This window comes from Peromyscus leucopus, chromosome 5 (assembly GCF_004664715.2).
Source record: "Peromyscus leucopus breed LL Stock chromosome 5, UCI_PerLeu_2.1, whole genome shotgun sequence".
NCBI classification, from domain to species: domain Eukaryota; kingdom Metazoa; phylum Chordata; class Mammalia; order Rodentia; family Cricetidae; genus Peromyscus; species Peromyscus leucopus.
In genome coordinates, this window is record NC_051067.1 from 66,810,616 (window position 1) to 66,828,794 (window position 18,179).

Genomic DNA, 18,179 nt, shown 5'->3' on the forward strand with positions numbered 1-18,179 from the left:
CTCGGGTTTAGGACACCCTAATTGTCATGATAGAAACCTCATCCAATGACTGAGGGAACTGGATGCAGAGATCCACCACCAGACCTCAGGTGGAGTTCCAGGAGTCCAATTAGTAAGAAAGAGGAGGGTTTGTATGAGCGAGAATTGTTGAGACCAAGATAGGAAAAAGCACAGGGACAAATAGCCAAATGAATGGAAACACATAAACTATGAACCAATAGCTGAGGAGCCCCCAACTGGATCAGGCCCTCTGGATAAATGAGAGAGTTGATTAGCTTGATCTGTTTGGGAGGCATCCAGGCAGTGGGACCGGGACCTGTCCTCAGTGCATGAACTGGCTGTTTGGAACCTGGGGCTTATACAGGGACACTTGGCTCAGCCTGGGAGGAGGGGACTGGACCTGCCTGGACTGAATCTACCAGGTTGAACTCAATACTCAGGGGAGTCTTTGCCCTGGAGGAGATGGGAATGGAAGGGTGGGCTGGGGGGAAAGTGGGGCGCAGGGCAGGAGAGGGGAGGACAAGGGAATCTGTGGCAGATATGTAAAATTAAATTATAAAATAAAATAAAAAAAACAAGGATGGACTATATGATATTGTAATAAATTAGAAAAGAAACAAAGATATTACACTGTTTGGCTGATATATAAGAAGGCCATATATACAGAAATAATATAACTGTGGATATGAGGATCTGGGGAGAAGTTGGGAGATGTTGTAAAGGTATACAATGCAGGAAGCCTGTAAGATATGGAAATCTATCAGTTAATAAGATTGTATATAGTGATGATTTCTAACAAATGAGTAAATTTAATTGATCTTACAATTACTCATATAAACACACACACACACACACACACACACACACACACACACACACACACAAACTCCACCCATTGAGTTATCTCTCCAGCCCTATAATTTCTAGTTTTTCTACAGAGGGAATGTCAACCTAAACTAGTGAGAGATTTAAAAATATGACAATTAAGCACTATTTTCATTCTAAGGACCAACACACTGGTGAGTGTGCATACACACACACACACACACACACACACACACACACACACACAAACCCAGAAAAGAATTGGTGGGCTATTGGCACACACAAACATAAGAAAATATTTAAGATTTACTAGAGGAAAATATTTTAGAGATTAATAGATTTGAAAAAAAAAACTTTTCCAAAAAAATATCTGAGCATGCAATATCAGAAATTTCCGACTGAAGTATACAAGCAAGGGAGGAAGGGAGGCCTGACCACTGCCCAAGGTGTTCCAAGTCAAGCTGGCACTAACAGCGGGCTGACTGTCCTTGGCCTTACTTTCAATCTACAGTAAATAGGACCTTCAAACATGAGCACCATCGTTCATCATGTCATTTTGTAATAGCTTTTTTTTTTTTTTAAATGAACTATAAAGACGAATTCAATCAGATCCATTTGAATTGCTCAGTAAAAGTTTACTCTGGACCTTAATCAGAATTTCTAATTGAACTCAGATACCTGAGTTTATAAGAAGACAATCTCCTTTTTCTGAGGAATTTTTAAAATGACCATTAGAGTCTGAGAATGCTGTTCTTACCACATTTAAATTTAAAAAATAGAAAACAGATTGCTCTCTGCCCATTTCTTTGAAATAAATTCCCTGTGGCCCTCTTGGCTATCCCTTCTTAACTTCATGCATTCTCTTTCTAGGCTCATTCCAAGATGCCCATTGAAAACTAGCACTAAATACTCACTGGGGTGTAAGAGGGAATGAAAAGGATGGGAGATCCCAGTGGATTCACCTTTTTATACTTATATTTGTTCATAATATTGTGCTTTGGACCAGTTTTAGTCACTTCTCTGGATAATTGTGAAGCTTTTCTCTTTGCAAAAAGTAAGAAACATTCATCACAGTTCTACTGTAGCCCTGTGACAATAGAAATGGACTACATAGTGAAACCTGGTTGTTTAGTTTGGCTCTTAAACAAGCCAGCTATTTATTCTTAGATGACAGAGTCAACATTCTAGACTGAGATCTCCCTCATTAAAAGATTAATCGGGGTAGACTGTGCTTTGTACTTTATTGACACATCATAAAAATAAAATTCAATCATGCCTACTGAGATTGTCAGATTGTCAGAAGAGACGCCTAACTTTGTATGATAACTCTGATACTTTCCACTCTTGTTTTTATTCAACTCCAGAGTTTTAATAAATGAATCAGGAATTAGTTTGAAAAATAATTGAGTAATTGTGAAATAATATTATTTAATCTTAAAGTTTAAGTTCATTTCGGCCCTTATTTATACTTGTAAAGTTCTTTCTTATTAGTTCTACATTTAATCAGTGGATAAGTAATAGATGTTAATAGGATATGATTATAACTTAAATGGTAAAGTATATCAACTATATTATCTCAATATCCAAATATTTTCTACTTTATTCTAGTAAATGCTGAATGTTATAATTGGTGGTAAGGAGATGTTAGGAGTTTCTACCCAACATCATTACTTTTGTTATGTCTTTGGTTTTGATCTCCCCAGGCACATTTGAATGAGAACTGCAGCTGCATGCTTAGAGAGGGAGTCAGAGTATGAGCAAGAGCTGACACATATTTAAGAGCTGACATCATAGCCTTACGGCAGAAACTACAGATGGAAGTGTAACTGGATTCAAATCAGGAAATTTTGACTCTATCAAATGAAGACAGGGCAGATTCAGGGGGAAACATCCAAGGGCTGTGCTAAGAAACTAGACATCAACAGTTCAAACCATCATCATCACCCTAAAACTAATGTCTGCCAGAGGAATAAAATAGATTACAGGCCAGTGACTGGTGTCCTCTGGTGCTTTTATCTGACATGATTTCAGTCTACAGAAAATACCCAGAAAAAGATGCTACCTGAAAACGAGAGCCCTCACATCTGTCCTCAGCCAGCAGCTCATTTCATCCAGGCTCCTGGGACACTAGTCAGCTGCCTGGCTACCACCCACTTAACCTCCGTTCCAGTCTCTTGAGCCAGCTGTGCCTGAGACATACCACAGGGCCAGCCTCAGCAACTCATGCGATCCAGCCGCCCATATGACTTTCTGGGTCCCATCATCTGATTGCTATGTCAAATGCTGTGACTATGTTAACCAGTCCTCTGAGCTCATCCAGCTTCACACAGTGAACAGTCAAGGGGCAGAGAATACGTGCTCCCTTGTCTGTGATTTCAGCTGTCTGGACCAACGCGGTAGTGCTGAGGTAATGACTATCACACAGGGAAAGCAGGGCGGACAGTCTTTGCAGTTGCTCCTCCAGTGTCTCCTGTTTTAGCACTTGGTTTTTCTCATCTCTCATTTCTTCTCTTTCCTTTGTTCTTCCGGGTTAGAGGGTTTAGGAGGGACTGAACCCCGCCATGCTTTCTGAGCAAATGCTATAATTGAGCATGTTCCAAACTCTATTCTCTATATCAATTTTCCTTCCTGTCTAGGTTACCTGTTGCTTTGTTGAGTTTTTACCTGCATTGTATCTTTCTGAACAATTTTATTAAGTTGTAAATTTATTATCCCCCTCCCCAGGTTATGTTAATGGCTCTTGGCTGTCACTTCCCTTCATACGGACTTCCAAGCTGGTGTAGTGTTAACACAATAATTTCAATCATTACAGAACTATGTTTCATTTTGTATACTGTTACAAAGATCTCCATGATATTTGCAGGCGGCACTGCCTGAATTACATGTTATTTAAGATATAACTAGCTTATTCATGCAGCAAATTAAAATTATGTTCATAGAGGATCAGAGCAAGAAAACATTTCAAAGATCATCAAATCTAATCTTTTAATTACACAGATGAGAAAATTGTACCCCACGAAGTTCAACTGACTTACTCCAAATCTAATATTCAGTGTAGTTTAGGGCCAAACATATGAGACAGATGAAACTACAGTGTGGAAAATTGTGTACACACTGTAATTTCCGGAGAAATCCACTTTGGTCTTTGGCTGTTAACCACCTGAATAAGGCCCAGTGAAAATGTCAATTACACAACAAAACACACTACACTTGAAATCCTTGGGCTGTCACTCCCCATGTGCTTGGCTAGATAGTGAGCTCTCTGCCCCATTGAGTTTCACCAGAGAGGAACATACATAGGTCCCTTGCACTCTGAATTTCTAAAGTCATGCTTCCAGGACACAGAAGTTGAACTATTTTTGCCTGGATCAAAGTACAGTGACCAAACTCCCTGGAAGAGAAGAGAAAAGCTAGCTAGGGACTCTGAGTGGGAGAACCTCTCCTTTATTTATTATGGGAGTAAGGGCTACAGAAAATGGCACCCCAAAGATGACTGGACACAGACTACTAGAAAGATAAGTCCAGGCCCAGAAAAATCCCCCAAGCTGTGGAATGCTTGGCAAGCAGAGGCACCATGTGCCTGCTGCGGATATGCGCTGGATGCTACTTTTCCCTATCAAATACTTTTCTAAGTATGCTATAAAAATTAAGGCCCAGCAGGCAGAAGTGGTACACATCTTTAATACCAGCACTCGGGAAGCAGAGCCAGGTGAATCTTCATGAGTTTTGGGCCATCCTGATCTAGATGCAGGACAGGCACCAAAACTACACAGGAAAAAACCCTGTCTCAGAAAACAACAACAACAACAACAACAAAAATTAAGGCCCGGAAACCCTAAAAAAACACATAGCTTATGTAGCGGCATTATCCTATTTTTAATAAGGTGGGCATTGTCTTTATACTTTATTCCAGGTAAGTATTTGTGTGTTTTAGATATTAAATCCCTTTTGCAATAGAGAAAATGTTACCTGATGATGCATTCTTTGTTTCATACTGTATCGAAAAGCCTTCGTGGGCAAGAGCAGAGTCAGACACAAACATGAGCTTTATTGAGTGGAGACTAGTAAGAGAAGGTGGGATGGATTTTCCACAATATCTGTTCCAAAGAAAGAAAGAAGAGATAAACAGATTTTTAAAGGTTTAGTAAATTTGAACTAATATTCCAAAATTTAGGACATGTGAAGATGAGAATGGGTTGTTATCTATTTCTGATCACCCTTGAAACCAAATATATTTCAGTAACAGCATAAACACACTTGTTCACGATTCCCTAACTGAAATAGTTGTGTGTTCAGCTCAGTGCCTTGACACAAATGGGAAGTTAAACAGGGGCAGCATTAGGTCGCTGTTAGCACACTGAGGAAGTCATTCATGGGACTGTAATAAAGAGAATCAATGCACTCTAGACTCATCCAGCACAAGCCCTAGCCAGTCCTGTCACTCAGGGGCATCATGACTTTGGACACATAGCTCAATTGTGCTACCCCACTTTTTCTGTCCACTTCACACACTTCTCGACATCTTCCTCAGTTAATATACTGCACATAAGCATCAAAAACAGTGGTTGGTTAGTGGCCTGTGGTGTAAGCTGTCTACTGTCTTTAAACAGCTAGCTTATGGAGAGGTAAAAGTGTCATTAGTAAACCATGTGATTGTTCCTTCAGAACAGAGAAAGTTTGCTCAGAAAGTCTTTTCGAGTAATACCCAAAACACAACTATAGTAATGATGTTATACCATATTTTATCTTGATAAACACATGTAAGAAGAAAAGCCTAGAAAAATAGAAATCTCAAGCCAATGCATGCTTGGAACCAAAGAGAAAAAATAATACTGAACAAAAATAAGCTAAAATGTTGAGTGTGAGAAATATGAGCATTAAAGAAGTTTGATATCGACTAGCATTTTATTATCAACAGAGAATTACCATCTTAATAAGACTGAAGGCAGATAAATTAATAAATATATGCGCACACGTGGCCATGTATCCTAAACTGGAACATGATCCTTAAAGTTTATTCTCCTTAGGAAAAACTGCATTTTTCGTCATGGTTAAAAGTACCCAGATACTACTTTAAAAAAAAGGAGAAAAAACTTTAAAAGATGAAAGACTGAGGTAAGAAGCTAAAGAAGGTGAGAGGCAGTAAACGCAGAAGGAATAAATTTAGAGACTAACTTAAAAAGGAAAATGTTTACAAAGTTAATAGATAAAAAGAAGATGTAATAAGACATTTAAAAAGAAGTAATCAGAGGAGGTTGGAGAGATGGCTCCGCAGTTATGTGTACTGACTGCTCTTCTGGAGGATATGGGTTCAATTCCTAGCATCTACACAGAGGTTAGTAACTAACTGTAACTCCAGTTCCAGGGGATCCAATTCTGGCTCTGTGGGCACCATCCATGTGATACAGAGACGTACATACAGCCAATGAACTGATACACAATAAATAAATAAATAGATAGATATTTAAAAAGCAACCAGAACTCTGCTTTCAACACAAACATAAAAATAGAGGCTGGTTTTAACTTTGCACTAAAACATCTGAAACTCTAGGGGAAATGTATAAGTGGTTCTCAACATACCAAATATCAAATAAGAAAGGGAACCCCTCAAAAATGGGAAATAAATGAATTAAACGGGAAACTGGAAAGGACCAACTTCGGTTCAAGTAATTTAATAATATTACAGGACAAAATCCAAAATTTTTTTTTACAAGAATGTATAATTACTGATGCCTCAAACATAGAATTAAAAATTCTTAACAGCCTATAAAATATCAAGTACAAAAAGAAACTGGAAAGTGTAACTCATAATGAGAGAGAATAATCAACTAAAACATAGAAAGTAACTACATAATCACTGAATGAGTAAAGACACTAAAATAAATAACTGTATCACATAGATTTCAAAGTATGGAAAAATCAATACAGAGATGTACAGACTCTAGATAGTCATGTGGTACTAAATGCTGGGAAACCCAAATATGCATATGCAGAAAAATTAAATAAAAATAAAATCAACTCAAAGTGTGTTAAAGAGTTAAATGTGAGAAGTGACTAGATGAGAGACACAGGAAAAAACACCTCATGATATGGGTTTAGACAAGGATTTCTATAGATATGACCTCAAAAGCACAGGCAAGCTGAGACAGACAGATGGGATTCCAGCAATCTACAACTCCTCTGCAAAGCTAAGAACCTAGCACAATGCAGATTCATCCCATGGAATGGCAAACTATACATTGGAGAAACAGTTAATACCCAAGATATATGAATAATACAAACCACTTAGTAATAACAACAGGAAACAAATAATCTGATCAAAACAATGGGCAAAAGCCCTGAATAGGCATTATCCCAAACAGGACATAGAAATAAGTCATGAATCTATGCAAAGCGGAGTATTACTTATTCATTAACAAGGGAATGAAAAATCAAGACCACAATGATGTATTATCACTGTCTTAGTTACTGTTCAATTGCTGTGAAGAGACATCATGACCAGGGCAACTCTTACAAAAGAAAGCATTTAATTGGGGTCTTGCTCACAGCTGCAGAGTTATTCCATTCTCATCATGGCAGGAATAGTCATCATGGCACTAGAATAGTAGCTTAGAGCTTTACACCCTGATCCACAGACAGAAGGCACAGAGAAACACTGGGGCTGGAGTGGCACCTCTCCTCCAACAAGGCCACACCCACTTCAACAAGGCCACACCCACTTCAACAAGGCCACACCTCCTAGACCTTCCCAGACAGCTCCACTAAATGAGGACCAAGCATTGAAACATAGGGGCCTATGGAGTCATTCTCATTCAGACTCCACCACAGTCTCATCCCGTTATGATTGCTGTTATAAAAAATAGATTTTTTTTTGTTATTGTTGGGAATGAAGAGAAAAAAAAACCTTATGCATTGTTAGTGAGTATGTGAATGACCCATTGTAGAAAATTATACAGAAGTTCTTCAGAAATTAAAAATGTAACTATCTTATGGTCAAGTGATCTTACTACTAAGGCTATATCTGAAGGGAATTAAATCAGTATGCTGAAGAAATAACTGCACTCTTGGGTTCATTACTGCATAATGCACAATAGCAAAGATACAGAAACAGCCTGTGCCCATCAACAGATGAATGAATAAAGGAAATGCGGTATTATATATATATATATATGTGTGTGTGTGTGTGTGTGTGTGTGTGTGTGTGTGTGTGTGTGCGTGCATGTGTGTGCGTGTGCGTGTGCGTGTGTGTGTGTGTGTGTGTATCATAGAATACTACTATGTAAGAAATACAATCTTGCCATTCAGAACAAAGTAGGTAAATTTGGAGGACATTATATTAAGTTAAATAAACCAGGCATAGAAATAGTAGTACCCCATGATATCACTGATATATGGATTCTTAAAAAGTAGATAAAGTAATGGGGCTTACCAGAGCCCAGAAGTAATTGGGGGATAGAAGTAAGGAAGTTAAGATGTTGATAAAATCAGGTAAAAAAGAGAGGACATTTCAAGATATCTATTACATAGCAAGGTGACTATAGTTGATGACTTATCATATCTTCAAAAATATGTACCAGGTGGACATTTTGTGTTATTACCAGTAGAATGATGAATATTCTAAATAATGTATTTGTCAGTAAGTTAGATCTTGTGATTCCATGCACTTTATTTCAAAATATAATCATATGAAAGGTCAAAATATGTTGCCAATTTATAAAATAAACCTGATATATATATATGTATATGTATATGTATGTATGTGTATATATATATATATATATACATATATATATATATATATATAATGATGTACGTTCAGTACTGGCTCAAAAAAAAACCTATGTGCTGTGCTTGAAAGTTCAGCACAAACAATAAAACATTCTTACCTCCCAAGAGATATCTGATCAACAACGTCATAAATTTCCAGGTAGTCGTTTGTGCAGTTGTAATGAAAATCCAGGTAAAATGAATCGAACACCAAACGAATCAGTTGGCCTTGCTGGGCTACTATATGCCAGGTACAATTTACACCACTTGGGTAGATATTTGGATAACCAGGACTTTTAATGATTCCTTTTGATGCTGTGAGAACTTCTCCACATTCTGTTAAAATAATAACAACAATAATAATCACAACAGTTAATGAATAAGATACGTGGGTCCCAAATAAAATGTGCCTATCATAATCGACTAAAAGCACAGAAGAAAACTGTTGCTTCTTATCTGCCATTGATGATAACTGAGTCTTTACTTTTATTAATAGATATATGATAACAACTGATAAGTATTTGTTGAAAGTATAGTCTTTGTTTTTAAGTGTGCTTTATAATTTTTCACAGAATAATTGATTTTTACATAATTCACTTATTGTCATGAACTCGTGTTTTCAAAGGTGGGGATTGAACCCAGAGCCTTACCCACATAAACAAACCTCCCTAGTTTAACTGTCCATGTATTCTGATAGCATAAAAGAGCGAGAGAAAGACATGTTCTTACCTAAATCATCAGTACTGAACTTAGCCGTGAAGCCACGATTTTCCATAGAAGAACTTGTCACAAATGTGACATAAAGAACATTATACACGGAGGGTACAGAGGATGGTATGTTCGTGCCACAAAACTTCTCATTTCTAGGAGATCCCAAGACAGAGCTGGGACCAATCTAAGGTAGAATAGATGTATCCAAGTTAATTTTTATTAAATATACATTTTGGAAAAATGTTGCCCTTGGTGGTGAAGCTGTTGGCAATCAATAACTCTGTGTGTGTGGCGGCGGGGGGGGGGGGGATTGGGGAGGTGCAGAATCAGTCTCTTGGGGACTGTGAGTAAAACAAGTTTAATTTCTTGCTTTCCATTCAGGGTGAATTTTATTCTTACATCATCGCTCTAGTGAGAGTTCTCAGCGCAATGCTGAGCAGAAGTGATGAGATGGCATGCCTGTCTGTCAACCAACCACCGAGGCAAAGCATTTAGCATTTCTGTCACTGTACATGATGGTATCTATGTGGTTTTGGTACCTTATATCAAATTAAGAAAATTCTTTCCACAGTTTTTTAAAACTATTTTTATTGTAAGAAGCAGACAGATTCTGTCAAGGGCTTTTTGTGCATTCTATTGAATGAATACATTGTCTTTTACTTTTTCAATGCTATCATATTTTGTACTATAATGCCCACTGACTTTTAGGACATAATAATCTACACATAATAGTGAAAATCCTCCTCCATCATGGTATATAATCATATACATACTGGATTCTATTAAGTAGTCTTCTGCTAGAAAACTTCATATCTGTACTTATAAGATATTGGTCTGGACAAGCAATGGTTTGTTTGTTTGTTTTTTCATATAAACAGCATATAGTGCCTTTAGGGTAATTCAATGGTATTTCACTCTTACCTCAATGTAATCAGTATCACAGGGGGCAGTACTTCCAATCAGAAAGTCAATGAAGTCGAGAACGACAATTTGTCTTAGGGGTTGGGAGATAGTCCACCTACAGGTTCTTTGTCCAGGATAGGCATTAGGGTGAAAAGGTGAGCGAATGATTCCTTCTCCTGTTAATTCACCCCCACAAGCTATAAACAGAAAAATGATAACCATATTTGCTCAGAGATAAAAAAAAAAATGACCTCAATTCCATTACAAATCTAACTCTGCCCAAAGAAACAGCAGAATGTGACACTTCTTTGGGAATGTTTTCTGTGCCATTCAAGAACATATAATAACTAAAATAAATCAAAATGTTTGAACAATAATTTGACATTAAACAACAAATAGGAAAGGACCATTGGGGCCTAGAGAAACAGCTGAGCAGTTAAAAGCACTGGCTGCTCTTGCAGAGGATCTGGGTTTGATATCCAGCACCCATGTGTCAGCTTACAACACCTTCAACTCCAGTCCCAGGGAATTTGACACCTCACCTGGCCTCTGAGGGCATCAAACATACATGCTGTGCCCAGACATTCATATCGACAAAAGGCCCATTCACATAAAATAAAATAATTTAAAAAGATTGGCATGAAAACATGGCTCAGTCAATAAAGCATGTGCTTGAGTTCTGATCTCCAGCACTGTGAAGCTGAGTACAATTGTATGTAGTGGGGGCTAGGGAGAGAAATAGATGTCTCCCTAGAGCTCACTGGCCAGCCAATCCAGCTGAATTAAAGAGTTCTACGTTCAGTGAGGGGCCCTGTCTGAATAAGGTGGAAAAGAATTGAGGAAAAGATCAATACCCTGGCCTCTACCAGCACACACCACACACACACATGCACGCAAGCACGCACGCACGCACACACGCACATCCATACCACATGCACACACAAGTAAGCAGAAGTTTCCTTACCAACTTGATAGTCAGCTCTGAAACTAGCCCTCTGGACTGAAGCGTCTATTCTCAGTCTGATCCAGACTCTGTTAGAAATCGATCTAATAGGTAGCAGGGTTTCATTGCCACAGATCTTTCGAAGTAAATTGTTATGGTCTCCAACCTAAGCAGAAAAGTAAAGAACGATTTGTAACGCTAATCAGGACAGTCACCTCAGTAGTCGGGGTAGTATTTGGAGACTAGTCAATGGCACATTCAAAATAAATAAAAGTTTAATGAGTTAGTGTCTCTATTATATTTAGAAGGAGTAAGAAGGTCAATTTTAACACAAACTAGTAGTACTAAATGTTGATAAAGTCTTTAGTCAATACAGTCCATAACTACATAATTCTTAAAACATGCTAATAATTTCCACAGTATCAAAGAGGAAATAAATCTATAATTGAAGATAGTTTCCCCAACAAAGGCCAAGAATATTTCATATCAAAAGATGAAAATTCAACTAAACCCACAATTCAAGGTATAAACTGTGTTTATTACCAAAAACATAAAAAAAAGGCAGGAGGAAGGGAGAGGGAAGAGACACACCCAGGACGAGAAAGACACACACAGAGAGAGAGAGAGAGAGAGAGAGAGAGAGAGAGAGAGAGAGAGAGAGAGAGAGAGAGAGAGAGAGAACGCCTACAGAATCAATGCTAAACACGGAATAAAACCACTAAAAAAAAGTACTAAGAGTAAAACCTGATAATTAAAATGCAAAGGGAAGCAGAATCATAAATACACCCAAGAACAGCTTTTTAAAGGAGGGTTGTGAATGGGGACACCAAAGGCAAATTTTAGACAAATCTAATAAGAAAATAAGAACCATGTCTAATTATACAAAACAAAAATTATAAACATTACAAACACTGAGTCTACGAAACATTCAATCAGTTAAATACAATTCTGCATACAAGTCTTTGCTAAAGTACTTGAATGTTCAAGATAGATTATTTTCATAAAATTATATAAATTACTAAAAGGATCTGAAGAAGAGGAAAATGGGAATCGCTGTACCATGGACAGGTGGAGCATCATTACACAGTTTCTACACCCTGCTTTCCTCGAGGAGGAAGCACTGTGAGAGGAAGATATGTATTTGCTAAGTCTTTTTGCACCTCTAAGGGACAGATAATTTCTACACATAACTTGTTCAAAGGCTCCCAGGTGCAGCACAGCTCTCTATTATTAAATTCCAACATAAACAGTAAAAAATAAAAACTGAGGATCAATTTCACTTACTAATATAGATACAGAATCCTAGACAAAGTTCTAGGAAAATAAATTTACAGACCATTGGCTCAGTGGGTAAAGGCGCTTGATGCCAAGCATGATGACCCAAGTTCGATTCTCCAGGACTGACATGGTGGAAGGAGAGAGCCAGTTCCTCTAAAGTGCACTCTGATTTCAGCATGCATGCTGTAGGGCAGCTCCTGCCCCCAACACAATACACAAACAGATAAATACATGCAATAAAAATTAAAGCAAATCAGTGCAGCGGCCCAGTTTCTATCCCTATCTGCCACCAACCTCCTGCCTTAATAACAGTAGCAAGTTACTCCATCTAAGCCTAGCTAATGAGATGGGAAGGAGTCTATGAGATGGCTGTGAAATTTCCCAAGTTTTCTGGTATTAAAATATTGACTTAAGGCCAGGCAGTGGTGGCGCACGCCTTTAATCCCCACACTCGGGAGGCAGAGTCAGGTGGATCTCCATAAGTTCGAAGCCAGCCTGGTCTCCAAAGCGAGTTCCAGGAAAGGCGCAAAGCTACACAGAGAAACCCTGTCTCAAAAAAGCAAAAAAAAAAAAAAAAAAAAATATTGACTTTAAAAAAAAACCTCTTGCTGTTTCTGACCTTTGTAAAGGTAAAACAATAGAGATTCTCTCCATAGTTGAGATATACATGAGACTCTAGTTCCATGACATTATGCTGAAGGACGGAGCACCCCAATATCAATCTACTCTCAATTAGCATTATCGAGGTCTCGGCAAGCAGCAAGCCCTGCGCTGACGGGAGTGCTGTGGGCAGTCAGTGCTCACAGGCACTGGCACAGGCACAGGTACTCTCTGGGGCCATGGCAAGTGTGACATTCCCGCAGAAGCAGGTCTCAGCACTGACACTTAACCAGGGCTTCGCAGTGGGCACCATAATCAGGCATTTGGGAAATTGTGGGGGCATTTTTGTTTGTTTGTTTGTATCTATTATTCTGATGCTGGTGGGGCCTGATCAGCATAGAGTAGTAAAGATTCACACCACTAGAGAGTCTGAAATGTGAGAGTCACACACAAGGATTCTGTAATATCCTGTGCGATTTTCACTCAGGTGAGTTTGGCTGTTAAACACAAAATTGAGTCCAATTTTACGTATCTAACATAAAGTACTTTCAGAAATCTTTGATATTCGCAATATCCCCCTGGATGACCAGTAGAATACAAATGACAAAGTACTTTTTTCTTCCTTCGGGAAAGCCGGCAAAAGGCTCTCATTTTTCAGAGAAACAGTCACCAGCCCATACAGCCACATTGGCCTGCATTTATTCTGGAGAATTCCTGGCAGTTTGGGAGACAAACAGCTCACTCTGTTTTATCCTAAACCGAAGCTTGTCCAGGCATCTCACATATTGGAATAAATGCAGTTTTTATTTTGCTGCCTTAATTTTAATCATAACTTAATGTTTTAATATAAGGTGTGGCAATCTATAAAGATGGATTTCATTTCAGGTTAGTAAAATGAGGGCAGAAAAAGATCTTCAAGCAGAAAAGCTTTCTGCATGCAGGGAATTAAGGAGTGCTCAGGAGACCTGTCTTTTAAGCTGAGGTTGACAAGAATTATTTAGGTTAAGGGCAGTGGCTAGTAAAGGAAAGATTTGGTGGGATATTGTGACATCGTTCCTCTCCTCCAAAACTGATAGAAGCACAAAGTTCTGGAAGGATGCTTGTCAACACACATCATGTGTATTATACCCCGAATGCTATCATGAGAAGATCTCACATGCAGACTAATTTGCATGTGGATCCACATCCAACGATATTCTGTGAAGGTAAGAACTAGAACTATTTTAAAAGCTCGGCCATGTGAGGTAGTCTCATGCTGCTCCACAGAACCAGGCTTTCACCAGTTTCCTACTCTTGATGTCAGCAACACAAATTTCTTATACTTAAGTTATGCTACTTGACCAAACAGCAGGTCTCGGAGGGGAGAGAAACTGTCTTTTCAAGTATCTAACAAAGACAAAACAAACAAACAAAACAAAACCATCTATAAGTAGGTATTTATAGTATTTGACAAATTCCCGTTGGTCAGTTAATGTGAAAGTGCAGAATCTAACAATCGGCCTTTAACAGAGGTACACCTACTGTGAAGACTAGAACACATGAAACAATGGTAACATAGTGCCCTGCCCTCTAATTCCCAGCTCCTGTTTGCTTCTTCTATGACCATTGTCTCTCTTTTCTATTAGCCCATTAGAAGATGACAAAAAGGAAGAAAAACAGCATCAGAGCAAGCTGAAGTGGGCTAGTCCCCCAGGTCCTGATTAGTGAAACTCAAGGACATTAACAAGGGGAATGCAGCTGCCATCCAGATGTTAAAGAGGAGCCTACAGCCCTCAAGGGCCCTCAACCTGGAAGGTGCAATTGATTTTGGCTGGGTTTCTCACCTTGTAGAAGGAAACCTTATTAATTCTGAAAGCAAGAACTCTTCCTGGATCCCAGGCAGAGCAATACTTTAACCACCACATTTTAAAGAGAGATACTGGAATAAAATTTATTAAATGCTCTAACTGACCCCAAATTCATTTGTACTTAATATCCTAGCACTTGTAAGTTCATACTCTCATCCAAAAAAAAAAAAAATCCTCTTTTCTTTGTGCTTGGATGCTAGAATAAACAATTTCCTAATCACATAATCGCTTCTTTTGTGTGAGAGGACTGAATATCTGTTCTCTGCTGTGAGACTTGCCATGTCTCCCGATGGAGAACTAACACTTAATCCTTTCCGTTGGCTGACTGTGAGCTTCACCACAGGAATTGCTCAGCCTTGAGGAATTCGAACAGATGTGATGAGCCTATTTCTTCATAGAGGCTTTGGCTGTCATTGGGTGACTCAATCATTGCTTACTTTTTCCTCTACAGAGACGAGGAGCCTGGGTCCTACAAAGTCAAAGTCCTAGAAGACAGCAGTAGAGGCTCAAGCAGAACAGAGCCCATACCAACATGTTGAGAGGGGCAGACAGTAAACATAGTCATGAACCATGGGGTATGTTCCGTTTGTTATCATGTTTTATTTGCCAGGGAATGCTATTAATTGCTTATTATAACACAGCCTAAAGAAAAATAACTAATATTGAAACCTGGCTTGTAGTACCAAAGTGTCTCTTCTTTTAAGAAGTCATGGATATCATGCAATTTTCACTTGCAGAGGGAGGATAGTACATCCATTAATTTAGTGATCACATTTACAAAAGAACCACAGGGCCAGAGCAAAACACCAGTGTTCTGTAACTGGGCTCAGGTTTCTCAAGGGTTTATTTTGTTTCACTGTATATGAGTGTGTGCTTGTGTTTGTACAAGTGCACATGTATGTGAGGGTGCACATAAGAATATGTGTGTGTGTACATGCACAAGTGGAGGTCAAAGGATACCTTAACGTGTCATCCTCAAAAACATCATCTACCTCCTTTGAGATGGAGTTTTTCATTGGTCTGGAACTCAGATATTAGGTTAGACTGGCTGACCTCAGGGAGCCTCCTGTCCTGAACACCCCAGCGCTGGGACTACAAATGTGTGCCATCACACATGGGTTAGGGATCAAACTCAGGCTCTTCACCAACTGATTATTGCTGCCTGCCTCTCAAGGACTTGTTCATTCATTTTGTAAATACTCAATGTTAGAACCCCAAAGGCCCAAGATATAATGAGTAACCCAGGCTATTTAGCCTGTGAAGCATTGCAAATGGCATTTATAGGTTGAACTAGCTCCTAAAGAAAAATTGCCCATTAAACCCTGCATTCTTATAAAGGAACTATTTCCTGTACAGAGAGCTAAGATTAACTGGGCTGCAAAACATAATTCATATGAAATTGTGTGAGCTGTAGAGCTGAGTAAGCAGTAGACGTTGACATCTGGAAGAGATCAGGTCTCAAAGCCATGCTTAATGCGCGTGTGCATTTCTCTGTGTGCTAACTATTCTGATTTGTTTTTACACTACAAATTCTAAAATCCATTTAAGTATGAAAGCTTAATTCAACACAAACCAAATATGCTAAAACTAGGAGATTTGACCCATCCAAGGGCTGAAAACGGAACCTGACCATATGGTAACATTAAACATACTCTCTGTGAATTGAATTGCAGGCTGATCGACTCCTTGGTGGCTGAGGGACTTGATCTTAAAAACTATGTTCATCTAATATAGGTGAATGGGAAAGGACTGTGGCTTTCCCCCAAATGAGAGAATGAATGTTATGCAAGGGATAGAAGATGAGAGACACCAGGCATGGCCTAATTATATTAGTATTATCATCATTATTATTGGCTATTGCTTTTTATTCTTCATTAGCTTGTTTGACCACTTTGTGGCCAGCATTTCAGCATTTTAAGAACATTGGAGGTCTCACAAAATAGTATTGATTCCAATACCTCTATCAATAAAATTACCAGATTTTAAAACTTACTTTCTAAAATAAAAAAAAAAAATGCAATCTATTTTTCCTAGAGCATCTTCTCTCCTGATTCTAAAGCCCAGCTCACAAGCTTCCCTCTGTCCTTCCCATCATTCTCATCGTTGTGACCACTCGGTGGTAGACACGGTGCTAAGTGCCTGCTAATAGTGTTCCAGTGTTGCCAACTCCCCACCTGTAGACCCCAATATGTACTGTCCTCAGGGAAGCTGTCTCAGACCAGTCATAGCAGAGATAAAGTCAAGAGCTCAATACTTTTCTTTCGTTTCACTGCTTTATAATATTTTTTTTTACATTTTTGTCATAAATATAGAATTTATTTCCATGTCTGTGGGGAGTGGAGGAAGCCCTGAGCAAGTACAGTCCTGAGTGAATGTGGGCTGTTGACATGGATGTGACAATGTCAAGGACCTTAACCTCAGACCCACAGGAAAGTGACAAAGCCTTCACCCTGGATGAGGCTCGGAGGGATGGCAAAGCCTTGCTATGGTCTGTGTGCAGATGTTGATGGTGTGTGCAGAGAATGTCCACCACAGCTTTCTCCTGTGGATATCTATGTCCTGAAGACTGCTCTGCTATAGAATCTGCTCCTACCAAGGTCAGCTAAACCTGCCTCCTTGTTCGCTGGTATACAATAGTTCTGCTTCCTTGTGTGTTCGTATGCAATAAGCCACCTTCTTGTTCAGCTGTATGCAATAGACCTGCTTTTCTGCCCAACTGTACATAATTAGTAAGCTAAGCTTCTGGAATGTTCCATTTTCTCTGTCAGAGAGCACAGCACACCTGATCCCAGCTTGTCTGCAGGTCTGTGTGTTTGCTTTCTTCTATCTCCTCCCCCCCCCCAGTCAGATCTGGCCCCTGAGGCTGGGCAAGGAGGCAGCACACTCCTAAGAAGGAAGATCTTCCCCCAGAAACCCTTCTGTTTCTCTAGAAGGCAGGCCTGCCCACTCCATCAACCTCTCCTGTAATGATCCTTTTCCAGTTTCCATTAGTGGAGTGTGGGGTATATGGTTTGGGATATAAGTGGGGTATAAGATTACTCAATCTACAACTGGAATTTTCTGGAACAAAAACCTAAACTTTCATTGCAACCTCCCATGTCCTTCATTCAGATAATCCTGATGGCTTAAGCCACACATGAAATTAATGAGAGGCACTGCTTTGTGTTCTGGAAAGATCTATCGTACTGTTCTATGCAATTGAAAAGCTCTCGTAGGCAAGAATAAATGAACTAAAAGTTAATCTCTCTTTGAATTCATCCTTTGTAGCCATGTCACCCTGACCATGGGCAAATGTGTTTTTAGAA

At 39.0% G+C, this 18,179-nt stretch overlaps 1 protein-coding gene across 1 annotated transcript in view; it reads right to left on the reverse strand.

The window, feature by feature from the left end:
* Cubn (cubilin) overlaps positions 1–18,179 on the reverse strand; it is a 225,265-nt gene that overhangs the window by 166,903 nt on the left and 40,183 nt on the right. Inside the window, 5 exon segments of the mRNA XM_028870517.2 lie at positions 4,795–4,922; positions 8,712–8,928; positions 9,322–9,487; positions 10,225–10,403; positions 11,171–11,315. Of these exon segments, the coding sequence (XP_028726350.1) occupies positions 4,795–4,922; positions 8,712–8,928; positions 9,322–9,487; positions 10,225–10,403; positions 11,171–11,315 (835 nt within the window).